Raw genomic sequence first — 17264 nt, 5'->3', positions numbered from 1 at the left:
TCCCGAAAAACAGTGGTATACCGTTCTTGATCTAAAAGATGCTTTCTTCAGCCTTCCTCTGGCTCCCAAAAGTCAAGAACTCTTTGCATTTCAATGGACGGATCCTGAGAGGGGCATCAACGGTCAGCTAACATGGACCAGGCTGCCACAAGGGTTCAAGAACTCGCCAACCCTGTTCGATGAAGCCCTTCATGAAGATCTGGGTGAGTACCGGCGGCAACACCCTGAAATAACTCTTTTGCAATATGTTGATGATCTCTTAATAGCGGCCAGGTCCCCGGAAACTTGTGTTCAAGGGACTGAGGACCTCTTGAAGACTCTGGGGGAGCTAGGTTACCGAGCCTCAGCAACAAAGGCTCAGATCTGCAAGTCGGAGGTAACTTATCTGGGGTACCTATTAAAAGGGGGGCAACACTGGCTAACCAAAGCCCGAAAGGAAAGAGTCCTACGTATCCCTAGACCCCAGTCGACACGGCAAGTGAGAGAATTCCTGGGGTCAGCAGGGTTCTGTAGGTTATGGATACCCGGATTTGCTGAGTTAGCCAAGCCCCTATACCAGGCAACAAAGGAACAGCAGCCCTTTAATTGGACGGAAGAGGCTGAGCTGGCCTTTCAACAGATCAAAACTGCCTTGTTGTCAGCCCCCGCGTTAGGGCTCCCTGATGTCTCCAAGCCCTTCCACTTATACGTGGATGAAAGTAAAGGTGTTGCAAAAGCCATGTTAACGCAGTACCTAGGCCCCTGGCAGAGGCCAGTTGCCTATTTGTCAAAGAAATTAGATTCAGTGGCTGCCAGCTGGCCACCCTGCCTCCGGATAATAGCGGCAACCGCCCTAATGGTCCAGGACGCTGATAAGCTTATCATGGGGCAAGAGTTGCGCGTTACCACCCCACATGCCATTGAAGGCGTCCTCCGGCAGCCACGGGACCAATGGATAAGTAACGCCCGGCTCACCCACTATCAAGGACTGCTGTTAAACCCCCTCAGAATAACTTTTCTGCCCCCAACCTCTTTAAACCCTGCTTCACTGCTGCCAAATCCAGACTTGGACGCCCCGTCCCATGAGTGCACTGAGATACTGGCTCAAGTGCATGGGGTGCAGGAGGACCTGCAAGATCGTCTGCTCCCCGACACAGAACTCATCTGGTTCACTGATGGCAGCAGCTACGTCCACCAAGGCCAGCGGTATGCAGGAGCGGCTGTAACATCAGAGACTGAGGTAATCTGGGCGGAACCCTTGCCTCCAGGGACATCGGCCCAAAGAGCCGAACTGATAGCAGTCACACAGGCCCTCACCCTAGGGGCAGAGAAAAAACTAACAGTATACACGGATAGCCGCTATGCTTTCGCTACTGGACACATACATGGGGCCATCTACAGAGAGAGGGGACTATTAACAGCTGAAGGCAAGGAAATAAAAAACAAATAAGAGATCCTAGCTCTATTAACTGCTTTGTGGAAACCAAAGAAATTGGCTATCGTACATTGCCCTGGGCATCAGAAACCAACTACGCCAATTGCTTGAGGCAACTCCTTAGCCGACCAAACCGCAAGGAGCATAGCAAGAGCTCCCAGTCAGCTCCTCGCACTCCAGCTCCCTGATCCTGGCCCAAGAAATTTGCCATGTTTTCCCGACTATACCAAACAGGATCGTGAATGGATGGACACGCTTCCCCTAAAACAGGTTCAAAATGGGTGGTGGACTGATATAAATGACCAACCAGAAAAATTAGGACGGCAGGTGTTGGAACATATCCACTGGACAACCCACCTAGGTGCCCGGCGAATGATAGACTTAATCAGGCACGCCAAGTTCAGAATCAGGCATATTACTGAATTGGCCAGCGATGTCACAACAAATTGCAAAGCCTGCCAACTGAACAACGCTTGCCCCCGAACCCAGACCGCCACAGGAAATAGGTGTAGAGGAACTAGGCCTGGCGTCAATTGGGAAATAGACTTTACTGAGATAAAGCCTGGAAAATATGGGTATCAGTACTTACTTGTCTTTGTAGATACTTTTTCAGGATGGAGAGAAGCTTTCCCAACTAAGAGAGAAACTGCTCAGGTTGTAGCAAAAAGAATTTTGGAGGAAATCCTCCCCAGGTATGGCTTTCCCGTCCAGATAGGGTCAGACAATGGACCAGCCTTCGTTGCTAAGGTAAGTCAGGATTTGACTTCCATTCTTGGGGCAAATTGGAAATTACATTGTGCTTATAGGCCCCAAAGCTCAGGACAGGTAGAAAGGATGAATCGGACTCTAAAGGAGACCTTAACTAAATTGACCATGGAGACTGGCGCTAATTGGGTAGTACTTCTCCCCTATGCTCTGTTCTGGGCCCGAAACACCCCTTACAGACTGGGCCTCACACCATATGAAATCATGTATGGCAGACCCCCACCCCTGGTCCCCAGTCTAAAAGATGACTTACTCAAACCTGAAACTGAAAATGTCTCTGACCTCTTGTTCTCCTTACAAGCCTTACAGAAAATTCACCAGGAAATTTGGCCCAGACTACGAGAACTGTACGAAGCAGGACCTCCACCGACGCCCCATCCGTTCCAGCCGGGAGACTGGGTCCTAGTCAAGCGCCACTGGCAAGAAACTCTTCAACCCAGGTGGAAAGGACCACTGCAAGTACTCCTGACTACTCCCACTGCTCTCAAGGTAGAAGGCATCGCTTCATGGATCCACTACACACACGTCAAACCAGTGGACCCAACATCCAACCTTCTCGGGCCGTCTGGAGCACCGGTTACATGGACTGTAGACAAAGCTAAGAACAATCCCTTAACGCTAACCCTGTGCCGTCATCCCCGTAGCCGTAACCATGTCTAGCTTACCTATGCTTTTATGTCTTATGCATCTGACTCTCCTCACTGCTGCACCGTCTAATCCCTATGTCTGGAGGTTCTGGCTCTATGAGAACAAAACTCACCCCGGGGAAACCCCCCAGGCGGGTAAACTGCTAGCTAGTGCAGACTGCCCCCCTCCAGGTGCAACACTCCAGTTTACCTCAATTTCACTAACTTCCAGATTGCCCAACCAGGGATACCCATGATCTGTTTTGAATATGATCAGACTGAATATAATTGTAAAAATTATTGGTGGAGCTCTTCAATGTTTTCCCTTCTGGCACCCCTTTTAGGCCCACTAATGTCTTTACTACTTCTATTCACTATAGGCCCCTGTGTGGTAAATAAAATTTTACAATTTGTCAGAGAAAGGTTTGATACCATCCAACTAATGGTCCTCCGTAGCCATCACCAGCCTCTCCTGCACCCAGAAAGTGAGGCTACATTATAAGACTCTGGAAATCCAAGATTGGACATCCAGTTACTTGTGAGAGGGGGAAATGAAAGGACACAAAGATAGATGTGTACCCGCCCCCCTGCCGCTACACCCTTTGTTCTGCTCTCTAATCTTTGCACATACCAGAGATTTCGTAAGTTCTGTGAATACCTGTTTTTCTGCACATACCAGAGATTTTGTAAGTTCTGAGGCAAGGTCACAAGACATGTTTAAGTAAGATAAACTCTTGCTGCCATAAACCTGCTCTCCCGCCTCAAAGGTTGAACCGAAATATCAGAAATGGCGGGAACCAATCATAGTTAGCCAAATTGCCTTGTTCAAATGCTAGCCAATCATATCTGATTTGTATAATAACTCTATGCCCACTTTTCTTAGACTATATAACACTACTCGGAGCTCAGTGGGGGAGCTCTCCTGCCCGTCTCGTTTCGTGAGCGAGTGAGAGTTCCAGGTTCGAACCTGTAATAAAGATCCTTGCTGCTTAGCTTTGACTCTGGACTCTGGTGGTCTTCTTTGGGGAATAAACGGTCTGGGCATAACAACTGCAGCGTTTGAACAGCAGAAAATTGAGTAGGAAAATTGAATTCTGAAGCCGAAGGACAAAGTACAGAATCAAAGGCCTTTGCTTGTAAATGAGTTCTGTTCAATCTTGCTTTCTCATTTATCTTCTCTTTGTTGTTGTCAGAGTATTTTCCCAACTAGATATCCATACTGGGAAGTTTTGCTTTAAGGCAATTTGATATCTAGAGATAAAAACAACATACAACTTGCAGAAGTGGTGGGTTTTCTTGGAAATTAAAAGAATTATTTGTTGCAATGACTTTTAAAAATCCTGTGGCAAGGATCTTATATTAGTACAAACAGAACCCAACATATAAATGGATTGTGGGCCAAAAGTTTATTTGTGAGTCAGTTGTGTGTAACTTGGAAAGCATTTACTCATAGGAACAGTGTTATAAGTAATGTCCCGACACCAGCAGTTTGTCACAATGGCTTGTGTAATCCAGTATCATACATTTGAAACAGTAAAATAACACTGTTAGAGTTTCTCAAACTGAAGTATGCAGAAGCATGCCAATGAGTACTTCAAGCCATGTGCTAAATATAATGCATCTTTCTGGTATGTCAACTTTGTTTAGAGTATTTGGGAAAATATTTTTTTGAATTAAAATAAGTATGTACAATTTTTGAGTAAAATATAAAATCTCTAAAAATTTTAAATAGAATGCATGAGACTTCAAAAGTATCTGTGCTTGCAGTTTGATGCCCCAATACTTCCTTGATATATGAGCCAGTCTCCTATTAGGCAAACTGGGTGGATATGTATGAGAAACAAAGCAGTTCTGCAGTTCAGACCCATGTTTACCTGCAGCATAGCAGCTTCTTTAAAGAGACTCTACTGACCCCAGCCAGGCTAAGACAATTAATGAAACGCAGCTTAATCTACAGTGAAAATTACTATCTTGGGATAAAGAAAGAACCCAAAAGATTTGGAGATTGGAAAAGACCCAAGGAGACATGATAACTACATTTATTGTGGGATCTTGGAGCAAAAAAAAGGACATAAGCAGAAAAACTGGTGAAATTTGAATAAGGCCTATAGATTAGTTAGAGTATTGTAACAATTGTGGGATAAGGAAGACAAGTAGGGAGGTCAGAAGCCCACACTAAAAACTGAATTATTAAAAATTCAATATGTACATACTCATCTTCCTTTCTCCTCAAACATTCTTTTATTAATTAACAAGATAAGGACATCTCCTGATACTATTTCTACATTTGCCATCTCTGGAAACAGGGATAGCAGAGCAAGGCTAGAAGCAGTCCCAATTAGCATTGAAACGGCTTTCTTTGGACGTTTCTGCATCTGAATTGAACAGTTCATAGGGGCAGACCAAATTGTCTTCCAGACTCCCCTATGTCTGTGAGAGGTTCAAGTTAGGATCAAGCTTTGCAAGGAGAGGTCGTTAACTTTCATTACCTTCAAAGTAGTTAACTCATTAACTTCCAAAGTCAGAGATCTTGTTTCAAGGCAGTGGATTCAAAATCCTAATCCCCATCCCCAAATTATTGGCTGGTCAGGAGCATTTCCTGCTCACTGAGATCAGTGTAAGACTTAGTATTTTGGCAGGATGTAGTTTCCCAAGTCCTTAATTGTTCATGGTGTCCATGAACGGAAAGGATGATTATATTAATGTGACAGACATACTGTCAGTATAATTAACGTTATTGGATCTCCTTCTGCTGTAGTGGAGGGTGAGCCAGTCATGTAAAATGGAAGGACAGATGGGGAGATGTCATATAAGGAGAAAAGGGGCAGAAAGGGAGACTACAGCAGCAGGTACAAACACTTAATTGCAGTTGTGCTGTGGTCCAGGCATGCTCTCCTGTGAATGGACAGATAGAAGTTGGGTGATTGGTGCCATGAGATCTTCCAAAACTACACACACACACACAGAGACACACATACACACAGATACACACATGCATGCACACATGTGCACATGTTCAATGGAATTTTCTGACGACTGCTGGCTTTAATTTCACTTCAGAGAGTAGAGTCTTGAGAGTGTTCTTAACTGAAGGCAGAACATGGACAGAGGGAAGAGTAAAGGAGAGATGCTCAAGGCATAAGGAACTAGAAATAGAAGTCTGCATGTGGCATAGAAAGCTCCCTCTAGTTCATAGTTATGTCTAAAACCATCTTTTGTTGTCTCCAATTATTTGTTGTCTCCAACTAGAGCAAATAAATATAATTTCATGAGGTATTCGAGGTGCTCTAAGTCATTCTTGGAGCATAAAAAAATTTCCAGCTTTTATTGTTCTATTGCTGTTCCTGAGGGGTACAGAGTATATAGTGGGAGAGACTTTGGGGCCTCCAAGAAAAAGGCCTCTGTGTAGCAAATCTGCTCTGTCACAATCTGGCCCAGTATAGCTATTTAAAAGGTGAGATCTTTGTAAGGAGGACCCAAGTCATTGTATACTTATGTATTATTGGAACAGATTTTTTTTACGTTTAACTTTTTGTTTTGAAAAATTTTTTTAAATTATACTTTAAGTTCTAAAGTACAGATGCACAACGTGCAGGTTTGTTACGTAGGTATACATGTGCCATGTTGGTTTGCTGCACCCATCAACTGGTCATTTACATTAGGTATTTCTCCTAATGCTATCCCTCCCCCAGGTCCCAACCCCCAGACAGGCCCTGGTGTGTGATGTTCCCCGCCCTGTGTCCATGTGTTCTCATTGTTCGACTCCCACTTATGAGTGGGAAGAAGCAGTGTTTGGTTTTCTGTCCTTGTGATAGTTTGCTGAGAATGATGGTTTCCAGCTTCATCCGTGTCCCTGCAAAGGACACGAACTCATCCTTTTTATGGCTGTGTAGAATTCCATGGTGTATATGTGCCACATTTTCTTAATTCAGTCTATCACTGATGGACATTTGTGCTGGTTCCAAGTCTTTGCTATTGTGAATAGTGCCACAGTAAACATCAGTGTGCATGGGTCTTTATAGTAACATGATTTATAACCTTTTGGGTATATAGCCAGTAATGGGATTGCTGGGTCAAATAGTATTTCTGATGGGCATTTGTGTTGGCTGTAAGTCTTTGCTATTGTGAATAGTGCTGCAATAAACTTACGTGTGCATGTGTCTTTATAGCAGCATGATTTATAATCCTTTGGGTATATACCTAGTAATGGGATTGCTGGATCATATAGTATTTCTAGTTCTAGATCCTTCAGGAATCGCCACACTATCTTCCACAATGGTTGAACTAATTTACCCTCCCACCAACAGTGTAAAAGCGTTCCTATTTCTCCACATCTTCTCCAGCATCTATTGTTTCCTGACTTTTTAAGATCACCGTTATTACTGGTGTGAGATGGTATCTCATTGTGGTTTTAATTTGCATTTCTTTGAGGACCAGTGATGATGAGGATTTTTTCACACGTCTGTTGGCTGCATAAATGTCTTCTTTTGAGAAGTGTCTGTTCATATCCTTTGCCCACTTTTTGATGGAGTTGTTTGTTTTTTTCTTGTAAATTTGTTTAAGTTCTTTGTAGATTCTGCATATTAGCCCTTTGTCAAATGGGTACATTGTGAAATTTTTCTCCTATTCTGTAGGTTGCCTGTTCACTCTAATGATACTTTGTTTTGCTGTGCAGAAGCTCTTTAGTTTAGTTAGATCCCATTTGTCTATTTTGGCTTTTGTTGCCATTGCTTTTAGTGTTTTAGTCATGAAGTCTTTCCCCAAGCCTATGTACTGAATGGTATTGCCTAGGTTTTCTTCTAGGGTTTTTATGGTTTTAGGTCTAACATTTAAGTCTTTAATCCATCTTGAGTTAATCTTTGTATAAGGTGTAAGGAAGGGATCCAGTTTCAGCTTTCTACATATGGCTAGCCAGTTTTTCCACCACCATTTATTAAATAGGGACTCCTTTCCCATTGCTAGTTTTTGTCAGCTTTGTCAAAGATCAGATGGTTGTAGATGTGTGGTGTTATTTCTGAGGCCTCTGTTTGCTTCCATTGGTCTATATGTCTGTTTTGGTACCATTACCATGCTGTTTTGGTTACTGTAGCCTTGTAGTATAGTTTGAAGTCAGGTAGTGTGATGCCTCCAACTTTGTTCCTTTTGCTTAGGATTGTCTTGGCAATGTGGGCTCTTTTTTGGTTCCATGTGAACTTTAAAGTAGTTTTTTTTCCAATTCTGTGAAGAAAGTCAGTGGTAGCTTGATAGGGATTGCACTGAATCTTTAAATTACCTTGGGCTGTATGGCCATTTTCATGATATTGATTCTTCCTATCCAGGAGCATGGAATGATCTTCCATTTGTTTGTGTCCTCTTTTATTTTGTTGAGCAGTGGTTTCCAGTTCTCCTTGAAGAGGTCCTTCAAATCCCTTGTAAGTTGGATTCCTAGGTATTTTATTCTCTTTGTAGTAACTGCGGATGGGGGTTCACTCATGATTTGGCTCTCTGTTGGTCTATTATTGGTGTATAGGAATGCTTGTGATTTTTGCACATCAATTATGTATCCTGAGACTTTGCTGAAGTTGCTTATCACCTTAAGGAGATTTTGGGCTGAGATGATGGGGTTTTATAAATATGTAATAATGTCATCTGCAAACAGAGACAATTTGATTTATTTCCTCTTTTCCTATTTGAATACCCTTTATTTCTTTCTCTTGCCTGATTGCCCTGGCCAAAACTTTCAACATTATGTTGAATAGGAGTGGTGAGAGAGGGCATCCTTGTCTTGTGCTGGTTTTCAAGGAATGCTTCCAGTTTTTGCCCATTCTTTATGATACTGGCTGTGGGTTTGTCATAAATAGCTCTTATTATTTTGAGATACATTCCATCAATATGTAGTTTATTGAGAGTGCTTAACATGAAGGGCTGTTGAATTTTGTTGAAGACCTTTTCTGCATCTATTGAGATTATCATGTAGTTTTTGTCATTGGTGCTGTTTATGTGATTGATTACATTTATTGATTTGTTTATATTGAGCCAGTCTTGCATCCCATGTATGAAGCCAACTTGATCATGGTGGATAAGCTTTTTGATGTGCTGCTGGATTCAGTTTGCCAGTATTTTATTAGGGATTTTTGCATAGATGTTCATCAGGGATATTGGCCTAAAATTCTCTTTTTTGTTGTTGTGTCTCTGCCAGGATTTGGTATCAGGATGATGCTGGCTTCATAAAATGAATTAGGGAGGATTCCCTCTTTTTCTATTGATTGGAATAGTTTCAGAAGGAATGGCAGCAGCTCCTCTTTGTACCTCTGGTAGAATTTAGCTGTGAATTCATCTGCTCCTGGACTTTCTTTGGTTGTTGAGCTATTAATTATTGCCTCAATTTCAGAGCCTGTTATTGGTCTATTCAGAGATTCAACTTCTTTTGGTTTAGTCTTGTGAGGGTGTATGTGTCCAGGAATTTATCCATTTCTTCTAGATTTTCTAGTTTATTTGCATAGAGGTGTTTATCATATTCTCTGTCTGAAGGTAGTTTGTATTTCTGTGGGATCAGTGGTCATATCCCCTTTATCATTTTTTATTGCATCTAATTGATTCTTCTCTTGTTTCTTCCTTATTAGACTTGCTAGAGGTCTGTTTTGTTGATCTTTTCAAACAACTAGCTCCTGGATTCATTGATTTTTCAAAGGGTTTTTTGTGTCTATATCTTCTTCAGTTCTTCTCTGATCTTAGTTATTTCTTGTCTTCTGTAGCTTTTGATTTTGTTTGCTCTTACTTCTCTAGTTCTTTTAATTGTTATGTTAAGGTGTTGATTTTACATCTTTCCTGCTTCTTCTTGTGGGCATTTAGTGTTATAAATTTCCCTCTACACACTGCTTTAAATGTGTCCCAGAGATTCTGGTACACTGTACCTTTGTTCTCATTGGTTTCAAAGAACATCTTTATTTCTCATTTCGTTATTTACCCAATAGTCATTCAGGGGCAGGTTGTTTGTTTCCACAGAGTTGTGCAGTTTTGAGTGAGTTTCTTAATCCTGAGTTCTAATTTGATTTGCAGTGTGGTCTGAGAGACATTTTGTTGTGATTTCTGTTCTTTTACATTTTGCTGAGGAGTGTTTTACTTCCAATTACGTGGTCAATTTTAGAATAAGTGCGATGTGGTGCTGAGAAGAATGTATATTCTGTTGATTTGGGGTGGAGAGCTGAGTTCAAGTCCTGGATATCCTTGTTAATGTTCTGTCTCATTGATCTGTCTAATACTGTCGGTGGGAGGTTAAAGTCTCCCATTATTGTTTTGTAGGAGTCTAAGTCTGTTTGTAGGTCTCTAAAGAGTTGCTTTATGAATCTGGGTGCTCCTGTATTGGGTGCATATATATTTAGGATAGTTAACTCTTCTTGTGGAATTGATCCCTTTACCATTATGTAATGCCTTCTTTGTCTCTTTTGATCTTTGTTCATTTAAAGTCTGTTTCATCAGAGACTAGATTGCAACCCCTGCTTTTTTTGCTTTCCATTTCCTTGGTAGATCTTCCTCCATGCCCTTATTTTGAGCCTGTGTGGGTTTTTGCATGAGAGATGGGTCTCCTGAATACAGCACTCCAATGGGTCCTTACTCTTTATCCAATTTGCCAGTCTGTGTCTTTTAATTGGGGCATTTAGCCCATTTACATTTAAGGTTAATATTGTTATGTGTTAATTTGATCCTGTCATTATGATGTCAGCTGGTTATTTTGCCCATTACTTGATGCAGTTTCTTTAAAATGCTGATAGTCTTTACAATTTGGCATGTTTTTGTGGTGGCTGGTACCGGTTGTTTCTTTCCATGTTTAGTGCTTCCTTCAGGAGCTCTTGTAAGACAGGTCTGGTGGTGGCAAATTCTCTTAGTAATTGTTTGTCTGTAAAGGATTTTATGTCTCCTTCACTTATGAAGCTTAGTTTGGCTGGATATGAGATTCTGGGTTGAAAATTCTTTTCTTTAAGAATGTTGAATATTGGCCCCCACTCTCTTCTGGCTTTTAGCATTTCTGCTGAGAGATTTGCTGTTAGTGTGATGGGCTTCACTTTGTGGGTTACCCAATCTTTTTCTCTGGCTACCCTTAATATTTTTTCCTTCATTTCAACCTTGGTGAATCTGATGATTGTGTGTCTTGGGGTTGCTCTTCTCGAGGAGTGACTTTGTGGTGTTCTCTGTATTTCCTGAATTTGAATGTTGACCTGCCATGCTAGGTTGGGGAAGTTTTCCTGGATAATATCCTGAAGAGTGTTTTCTAACTTGGATCCATTCTACCTGTGACTTTCAGGAACACCAGTCAAACATAGATTTGGTCTTTTCACATAGTCCTATATTTCTTGGAGGCTTTGTTCATTTCTTTTCACTCTTTCTTCTCTAATCTTGTCTTCTCACTTTATTTCATTAATATGATCTTCAATCACTAATATGCTTTCTTCCACTTGATTGAATCGGCTATTGAAGCTTGTGCATGTGTCATGAAGTTCTCGTGCTGTGGTTTTCAGCTCCATCAGGTTATTTAAGATCTTCTCTACACTGTTTATTCAGTTAGTCATTCTTCTGACATTTTTTCAAGGTTTTTAGCTTCCTTGCAATGGGTTAGAACATGATCCTTTAGCTCAGAGAAGTTTGTTATTACCGACCATCTGAAGCCTACTTGTGTCAACTCATCAAACTCATTCTCTGTCCAGTTTTGTTCCTTTGCTGGTGAGGAGCTGCAATCCTTTGGAGGAGAAGAGGCACTCTGGTTTTTGGAATTTTCACCTTTTCTGGTCTGATTTCTCACCATGTTTGTGGTTTTATCTACCTTTGGTCTTTGATGTTGGTGATCTACAGATGGGGTTTTGGTGTGGTTGTGTTTTTTGTTGATGTTGATGCTACTCCCTTCTGTTTGCTAGTTTTTCTTCTAATAGTCGGGGCCTTCAGCTTCAGGTCTGTTGGAGTTTGCTGGAGGTTCACTCCACACCCTGTTTGCCTAGGTATCACCAGCAGAAGCTGCAGAACAGCAGATATTGCTGTCTGATCCTTCTTCTGGAAGCTTTATCCCAGAGGGGCACCCACCTGTGTGAGGTGTCTGTTGGGCCCTACTGGAAGGTGTCTCCCAGTCGGGCTACACGGGGTCAGGGACTCAGTTGATGAGGCAGTCTATCCGTTCTTAGAGCTCAAAGGCCATGCTTGGAGAACCACTGCTCTCTTCAGAGCCATCAGACAGGGATGTTTCAATCTGCCAAAGCTGTCTGCGGCCTTTTGTTGTGATATATCCTGCCCACAGAGGTGGAATCTTGAGAGGCAGTAGACCCTGCTGAACTATGATGGGCTTCACCAAGTTTGAGCTTCCTGGCCTCTTTGTTTACACTGTGAGCACAAAACTGCCTACTCAAACCTCAGCAATGGTGGACGCCCCTCTCCCTACCAAGCTGCAGCATCGCGGGTTGATTTTAGACTGCTGCGCTAGCAGTAAGCAAGGCTCAGTGGGCTTGGGACCTGCCAAGGCATGGGAGGGAATTTCCTGATCTGTCAATTGTGAAGACTGAGGGAAAAGAGCAGTGTTTGGGAAGGAGTGTACTGTTCCTCCAGGTACAGATTCTCAAGGTTTCCCTTTGTTAGGAAAGGGTAATCCCCCAACCCCTTGTGCTTCACGGGTGAAGTGACACTCCACCCTGCTTCTGTTCACCCTCTGTGGACTGCACCTACTATACAAGCAGTCCCAATGAGATGAACCAGGTACCTCAGTTGGAAATGCAGAAATCAACCATCTTCTGCATTGATCTCATTGTGAGCTGCAGACTGAAGCTGTTCCTATTCAGCCATCTTGGAAGCCTCCCTCCTGAAATAATTTTTGACTTAAAGAAAAGTTGCAGAATATTGCAGAAAGTGTCCATGTACCTTTTATTCAGCTTTCTGCAATGGTAATATTTTAAACAACCATAGTACAATTAGCCAAACCAGACAATTAACAGTGGCACAATACCATAATGAAACTATACAGACCTTTCTCAGATTTCCCTAGTTTCCCCTTATGTTCATTTTCTGTTTCAAGATCCAATTCAGGATCCCATGTTATCTTTAATTATCCTGTCTCTTTGGTCTTTTCCAATCTGTGACAGTTCCTTAGTCTTTCCTTGTCTTTCATGACTTTGACAGTTTTGGGGAGTACTGGTAAGTATTTTTATAAACTATTTCTCTTTGAAGTTGTGCTTTTTGTGCAAAAATAGTATAGAAATGATGTTGTACCTTTTCCAATGCATCATATCAATATGTTTTACTTACTCACTTATTTACATCAGCATAGACTCATGGATTTGTTTTCCCCTGTTTTATAGGTTATAGTCCAATATTACCATCATTTGATGGAATAGGTTTTTTTTTTTAACCTCATGCATTCTGAGCTCCTAAAAGGCGAAAGTTATATAAGAAAAAAGCAGATCCTTTCACCTATATCAAGATACTAAATTTGAGTGCAAGACCTAAATGGATCTTTCAGAAATGCTAGAGAGGCTGAAATACATTGGCAAACTTTTGGTAATACATAATTCTGGAGAACCTTGGCTCAAGCAATCAATTCAAAGATACTCCCAACGGCTAGAGATAAAATTTTGAAAACTAGGAAAAAGAAAGCACATTTAGTTAGGAAGATGATGATTCTAATATGGTATCCAGGGGCTTTGAATACTTAGAATTTGTCCAAAAAGAGAAGGTACAACTCCTTTGCTTCTAACTGAATCCTTCTTCCTGTTATTTCCTCTTTACTAGGGAAAAGAGAAAGAACACAAAAATCTGCAAGTGTTCTGTGTAGAAAAGAAACTTCCTCCTGTGTACTATTTCAGAATCACTTTTCTGAGAAAAGCCAAAAACAAACAGTTGTTAAATTGCTTAAACGATTCTTTCCCGTGGGTGAGTTTGTTCTTTAGTGCTGAAAATCTTCTCCCCCTCCCTGAACTCCCACAGCTCCTTTGTACTTTTTGTATGCCATTAGCACATTGAGTCCTGTGTTGTAACTCTCTATGTCTAAACTTCCTAATCTTTCCTATTTAAAGATAAGCTGCTTTGATGATATTAATGAATTGCTTTTTAAAGCTTAATAGTAGTATCGTGAATTTATTTTTCAGGAGCCACAGATCTTGGAAATGTATACTAAAATATTTGTGGATTTCATAATATGATGTTTTGGATTTATTTCAAAATTATCCTGAATGGGGGTGAGGTGAATGAGTAGCTTATGTGTAGGGTATAGGATAATATCCTTATAACCCTGAATCAAAAAGAACTTTTTAAAAACTGTATTTATTTAAATTGTACCACATGATGATTTGGTATGCATAGTGAAATAATTACTACAGTCAAGCAAATTACGATATCCATCATCTCACATAGTTACCTTGTGTCTCTCTGTGTGTGTATATGTGAAAAGTACCTAAAATCTACTCTCAGGAAATATCTAGAGTCCGCATCCTGTACATTAGGTCTCTAGATTTATTCACCCTACACAACTATAACTCTGTGCCCTTTGACCTACATCTCCTTATTCTACTCCCATCACCCTACCCCTGACAATCACTATTCTACTCTGTTTCTAAGGATTTAAGTTTCATTTTTTTTGTTTGTTTGTTGCTTTTTTTTTTTTTTTAAGATTCCTCATATAAGTGAAATTATGTCATACATTTTTGTGTGTCTGGCTTATTTCACTTAACATAATGTTCTCCAGGTCCATGTTGTCACAAATGGCATTATTTCCTTTCTATGGCTGAAAAATATTCAGTAATATATGTGTGTATGTGTGTGTGTCTCTCACATTTTTTATCATTCATCCATCAATAGATACTTGAATTGTTTCCATATCTTGCCTGTTGCTAATAATGCTGCAATGAAATGGGGGTGCAGATATCCACAAAATGGTAAAGTTCCTTTTGGTATATACCCAGAAGAGAGATTGCTGGGTAATATACTAGTTCTACTTTTAATTTCTTCAGGAACCTCCATATTGTTTTCCACAGTAACTGTACCAAATCTACATACCCACCAATATTGTAGAACAGTATTCTTTTTTCCACACCCTTGCCAACTCTTTTAATCTCTTGTCTTTGTGGTAATAGCCATTCTAACACATATGAGGTGATGATATCTCATTGTGGTTTCTATATGCATTTCCCTAATGATTAGTGAAGTTTTTATGTCTTCTTTGGAAAAAAATCTCTATTCAGGTCTTTGTCAATTTTTAAATAAGGTTATTTGATTTTAGACTATTGAATTGTATGAGTTGTTTATATATTTGGATATTATCCCCTTATCTGATATATGGTTTGCAAATATTTTCTCTCAATACCAAAGAAATCAAGAAAACAATCCTACATATCATGGCACTAAAAAGAATAAATACTTAGAAATAAATTTAACCAAAGAGGTAAAAAATGTGTACATTGAAAACTATAAAACATTCATAAAAGTAATTTAAGGAGACACAAATAAATGGAAAGATATCCTGTATTTGTTGATTGAAAGAATTAATTTTGTTAAAATGTATTATGCAAAGTAATATACAGATTTGATGTAATCCTTATCAAAATTTCAATGACTTTTTCACAGAAATAGAAAAAATAATTTTAAAATTTGTATGAAATCACAAAAAAACTCCAAGTAGCCAAAAACAAACTTAAAAAAAAGCAACAAAGTTGAAAGCATCATACTTTCTGATCTCAAATTATATTACAAACCAATGGCAATTAAAACAGCAGGGTACTGGCATAAAAACAGATGCACAATTCAATGCAACACTAGAGAGATGAGAAACAAACTCAAGTATATGCAGTCAACTAATTTTTGACTTTTCTACAAGGCTGATAAGAAGACACTGTAGAGAAAGAATAGTCTCTTTAATAAATGCTGTTGAGAAAATTGGAAATCCACACACAGAAGAATGAAGCTGGTCTCTTACATCATCATAAACAAAAATCAACTCAAAATGGATTAGAGACTTAAACATAAGACTTGAAACTGTAAAACCCCTGAAAGGAAACATAGGAAAAAACTTCCTTGATATTGGCCTTTGGAAAATTTTTTGCGTATTTTTACCAAAAGCACAGCAAGCAAAAGCAAAATTCAGTAAGTGGAACTACATGAAACTGAAGAGCTTCTGCACAGCAAAGCAGTCAACCAACAAAATGAAAAGGTGGTTAATGAATTGACACAAAAAGAACTTCTTAATCAATGTTTAAAGCAAAAGATTGATAACCTTGATTAAAGTCAAGGTTTTCTGTTAAACAGGTTTGGAAAATGGTCAAAGGCATAGATCGATATTGAAATGAGAAAACATGAATATATTTGCAATATCAAAATGAATATGGGATTAATATCTAGAAGATCAATATACAATCTTCAGATCAACAACAACAAAAATGAAAGCCACTACAAAGAAAAAATGAATAAAGGAATTTGTAAAAGAGAAACCTGACAAACTAACAGGCATATTAGGGAAGGCTCAATTTTGTTAGTAGTCTAATAAATGCAAGTTAAAACAATAGAGATATAACTTTGTTAGAGTAGTAAAATTTCAAAAGCCCTTTACTGTCAAGTGTTGGTAGGGCCATAGGTCTTATTCTAGCCCTCACACTTGGCTGGTGAAATGTGGGCTGGAGTGGACATGTCAAAGAGTAAGCAGGCAGAAGTTAGTCATATTAAGTGTATGAATATCTCATGACTCAGAATCTCTGCTACTGCACATATATTCCAAAGAAAACCTGCTACCATCCCATAAGGATGTGATTACAACATTATTTTTGAAGGTGAGTATGTTAGTCCGTTTTCATGCTGCTGATAAAGACATACCTGAGACTGGGTAATTTATAAAGAAAAAGAGATTTAATGGACTCACTGTTCCACGTGGCTGGGGAGGCCTCACAATCATGGTGGAAGGGAAGAGGCACATCTTACATGGCAGCAGGTAAAGAGGGACTGAGAACCAAGTGAAAGAGGTTTCCTCTTATGAAATCATCAGATCTCATGAGACTTATTTACTACCACGGGAACCACACCCATGATTCAATTATCTCCCACAGGTCTCTCCTACAACATGTGGGAATTATGAGAGCTACAATTTAAGATGAGATTTATGGCAACACAGCCAAACCATATCATTCTGCCCCTGGCCTCTCCCAAATATCATGTCTTCACATTTCGATACTAATCATGCCTTTCTAACAGTACCTCAAAGTCTTAATTCATTTCAGCATTAACTCAAAAGTCCACAGTCCAAAGTCTCATTTGAGACAAGGCAAGTCCCTTCTGCCTATGAGCTTGTAAAATCAAAATTAAGTTAGTTACTTCCTGGATACAATGGAGATACAGGAATTGGATAAATACCCCCATTCCAAATGGGAGAAATAGGCCAAAACAAAAGGGCTAAAGGCCCCATGCAATTTTGAAATCCAGCAGGGCAATCAAATTGTGAAGCCCCCAAATTATCTCATTTGACT

The 17264-nt window shown here is 40.0% G+C and overlaps 1 protein-coding gene across 1 annotated transcript in view; it reads left to right on the top strand.

Annotated features, from left to right (window-relative positions):
- Window positions 1–835: 835 nt before the first annotated feature.
- Window positions 836–17264, top strand: part of LOC126956192 (succinate dehydrogenase cytochrome b560 subunit, mitochondrial-like) — a 97067-nt gene continuing 80638 nt past the window's right edge. The window contains exon 1 of the mRNA XM_050793006.1: window positions 836–938. Coding sequence (XP_050648963.1) covers window positions 836–938 — 103 coding nt within the window. The remainder of the gene's footprint in view (window positions 939–17264) is intronic.

This window comes from Macaca thibetana, chromosome 6 (assembly GCF_024542745.1).
Source record: "Macaca thibetana thibetana isolate TM-01 chromosome 6, ASM2454274v1, whole genome shotgun sequence".
In the NCBI taxonomy this organism is placed as follows: domain Eukaryota; kingdom Metazoa; phylum Chordata; class Mammalia; order Primates; family Cercopithecidae; genus Macaca; species Macaca thibetana.
This window is presented reverse-complemented; position numbering and strand designations above follow the sequence as displayed.